General features: G+C 41.2%; 1 protein-coding gene across 1 annotated transcript in view; it reads right to left on the bottom strand.

The window, feature by feature from the left end:
- Window positions 1–1,936, bottom strand: part of LOC107719216 (pyridine nucleotide-disulfide oxidoreductase domain-containing protein 2-like) — a 15,885-nt gene extending 13,949 nt beyond the window's left edge. Inside the window, exon 1 of the mRNA XM_016526589.1 lies at window positions 1,764–1,936. Within this exon, the coding sequence (XP_016382075.1) occupies window positions 1,764–1,881 (118 nt within the window). The 5' untranslated portion in view covers window positions 1,882–1,936. The remainder of the gene's footprint in view (window positions 1–1,763) is intronic.
- Between the last annotated feature and the right edge of the window lie 1,174 nt (window positions 1,937–3,110).

Here is a 3,110-nt window from a genome sequence, read left to right as displayed (position 1 = left end):
ATTATGTTATCATTACTAACTTGTTTAATATTCAGTCCACATGCATGAAGTGTGAAACGAGAACGGCATAACCTTACGAAAAAAGAAAACACGGAAAAATCGCGGTTGCTGCGGTTCTTGCATTCCTCTGCGGTTTGCTCGTCAATAGCGCGGTATTGCGATATTGCGGTTATCGCGACAGCCCTAGATAGCGGACCCACATACTCAAAAGTACATTTCTCCTCTTCTCACTACCACGACGGTAAGTTCCCCACCCTCATGCAGCGACCTGCCAGTCAAAAAACTAAAACCGCTGACCATCCGGTTTCAGGCATGGAAAGCCATCCCGGATGTGTCAAGCTGGGTTGTAAAAACCATAGTGCGAGGTTACTCGCTCCAGTTCGCTCGCAGGCCACCTCGCTTCAGAGGTATTATTCAAACTTCGGTACAGGACAACGATGCTCACGTTCTCCGGGCCGGAGTGCAAACTTTGCTCGCAAAAGGAGCCGTAGAGACGGTTCTTCCATCGAACAGCGAGTCAGGCTTTTACAGACGCTACTTCCTCATTCCCATTCTCGATCTCAGGCATCTAAACCGCACGCTGATGAAACGGCCGTTCAAGATGCTACCTTTGAAACAGATCCTCATGCAGATTTGCCCGGGGACTGGTTTTTAACAGTGGATCTGAAAGATGCTTACTTTTACATCACAGACCGTTCTTGAGATTCAATAGTGGCATATCATTATACAGTTCTTCCATTCGGACTGTCTCTGGCCCCACGCACTATTATGAAGTGCGTGGATGCAGCTCTTTCCCCTCTGAGGCAGATGGGAATCCGTATCATGATTTACCTCGACGACTGGCTTTTGCTAGCCAGGTCAGAACAGGAGCTTATTGCTCACAGGTCGCTGCTACTCAGCCATCTGGGCTAAAAATCAATTTAGCCAGTAGTAGTCGGCTCCTCCCCTTTTGGCGGGCTGAAGCGCCATTTGTTCGTGCAGGTACACGAACATGAAAAAATCAGGCTTCAGTATCACAGTAAACAGGAGTTTCTCCATAAGCATGTATTCGCAACGTTCATCGCTTATCTCAGGAAAATTAAATAGAAAAGGGGCAATAGAAAAATAAATGTTCAATATCTTCAACTGATATCTTACAAAACACTATGAATATATCTGCTAACAGCTGCATTTACAGGATAACACCTGTGAATAATTTTGTAAAGTATTTCTTTTACTTTATTAGAAATAACATGTTTGTATGGTAATGTCCAAATGCTATGCCAAGATATACAATGAGGTTTAAGCCATTTGGATTTACACGGAGGATTAGATTAAAAGAGTTTCTTACAAAACTGTTCTTAAAACGTTTGTCAAAAAAGGAGAGACCATTTACAAAAAATTGGGGATTTTTTTACGGTTGAATTATTATTACATCTGAGATTATGGTTATGATTATTATGCCACTGGGAATAGCCTTAATACTTTGTTAAATTCTTTTTCGTGACTGGTCCTCCCTTGCCAGCGTTGAGAAAAACAACAGGTACCACGTGACCACGTTGTCTGTGCGCTACTTTAAAAGTTGTCTGAATAATAATTTATATCTATACAATGACACTGATAAATGGTAATTAAAAATAAAGTTAAAATACACACTGAAGAGGTCACGTAAAATAATTATTATTTACATAATCGAAGAAAAGCCCCGTTTAGGCACTCAATTTCGTTCCATGTTACATTTTTGTTCTGTGTCTTTAGGCCGTGAATGAATGTCTGTAGCCTACCTGCACCAATAACGATCGCATCATATTGAGGTTTGAGGGCAGTGCTGCTGTGGCTGCCACGCCGTGTCACTGAAATAAACCCCCTGTGCGCACAACCTGCCCTGACAGCCGCAGCCATGACGAGTCCTGACAGCCCGCAAACCCAAAACTCAAACTCCACAACTTCGCCTTCTCTTCACAGTGTACTGGGGGGAAAGTCCAAGTACAAGGTACTTTTCCTCTCCTTGGAACACTCCTCCCCCACAAGTTAAAAAAAAAGTGAGGGTGGGGGTCCAGCAGGTACCAGGGGTCCTCATAGGAATGCTAGGGGTGGGAGGAAAAGTTTTGAGGAAATCAGGGTAAAAAATGTAAAAAATAAAAAATAAATAAATAATACATTGAACTATTAAACTAACCAACTAGTAACTAACTAGAAAAAAGACAATAATTTTCGTGACTGGTCCTCCCTTGCCAGCGTTGAGAAAAACAACAGGTACCACGTGACCACGTTGTCTGTGCGCTACTTTAAAAGTTGTCTGAATAATAATTTATATCTATACAATGACACTGATAAATGGTAATTAAAAATAAAGTTAAAATACACACTGAAGAGGTCACGTAAAATAATTATTATTTACATAATCGAAGAAAAGCCCCGTTTAGGCACTCAATTTCGTTCCATGTTACATTTTTGTTCTGTGTCTTTAGGCCGTGAATGAATGTCTGTAGCCTACCTGCACCAATAACGATCGCATCATATTGAGGTTTGAGGGCAGTGCTGCTGTGGCTGCCACGCCGTGTCACTGAAATAAACCCCCTGTGCGCACAACCTGCCCTGACAGCCGCAGCCATGACGAGTCCTGACAGCCCGCAAACCCAAAACTCAAACTCCACAACTTCGCCTTCTCTTCACAGTGTACTGGGGGGAAAGTCCAAGTACAAGGTACTTTTCCTCTCCTTGGAACACTCCTCCCCCACAAGTTAAAAAAAAAGTGAGGGTGGGGGTCCAGCAGGTACCAGGGGTCCTCATAGGAATGCTAGGGGTGGGAGGAAAAGTTTTGAGGAAATCAGGGTAAAAAATGTAAAAAATAAAAAATAAATAAATAATACATTGAACTATTAAACTAACCAACTAGTAACTAACTAGAAAAAATACAATAATCTAATGTAATAAAAACAATTTTTTTTTCAAATAATATTTTACACATCTGTAGCCTATAATATTAATCGGTCACAGTATAAATGAATGAAACATAGATTATGCTATAATGGGGCTAGGTGAAAGTGATCTAAAAAAAATCCTGGGTTATTCTTTCAACCCAAATGCCGGGTTGAGCTTTTTGGATCTTTTTTTTTTTTTTTTTTTTT

Source organism: Sinocyclocheilus rhinocerous, unplaced genomic scaffold (genome assembly GCF_001515625.1).
Source record: "Sinocyclocheilus rhinocerous isolate Xijiao unplaced genomic scaffold, SAMN03320098_v1.1 scaffold513, whole genome shotgun sequence".
Classification (NCBI taxonomy): Eukaryota; Metazoa; Chordata; class Actinopteri; order Cypriniformes; family Cyprinidae; genus Sinocyclocheilus; species Sinocyclocheilus rhinocerous.
This window is presented reverse-complemented; position numbering and strand designations above follow the sequence as displayed.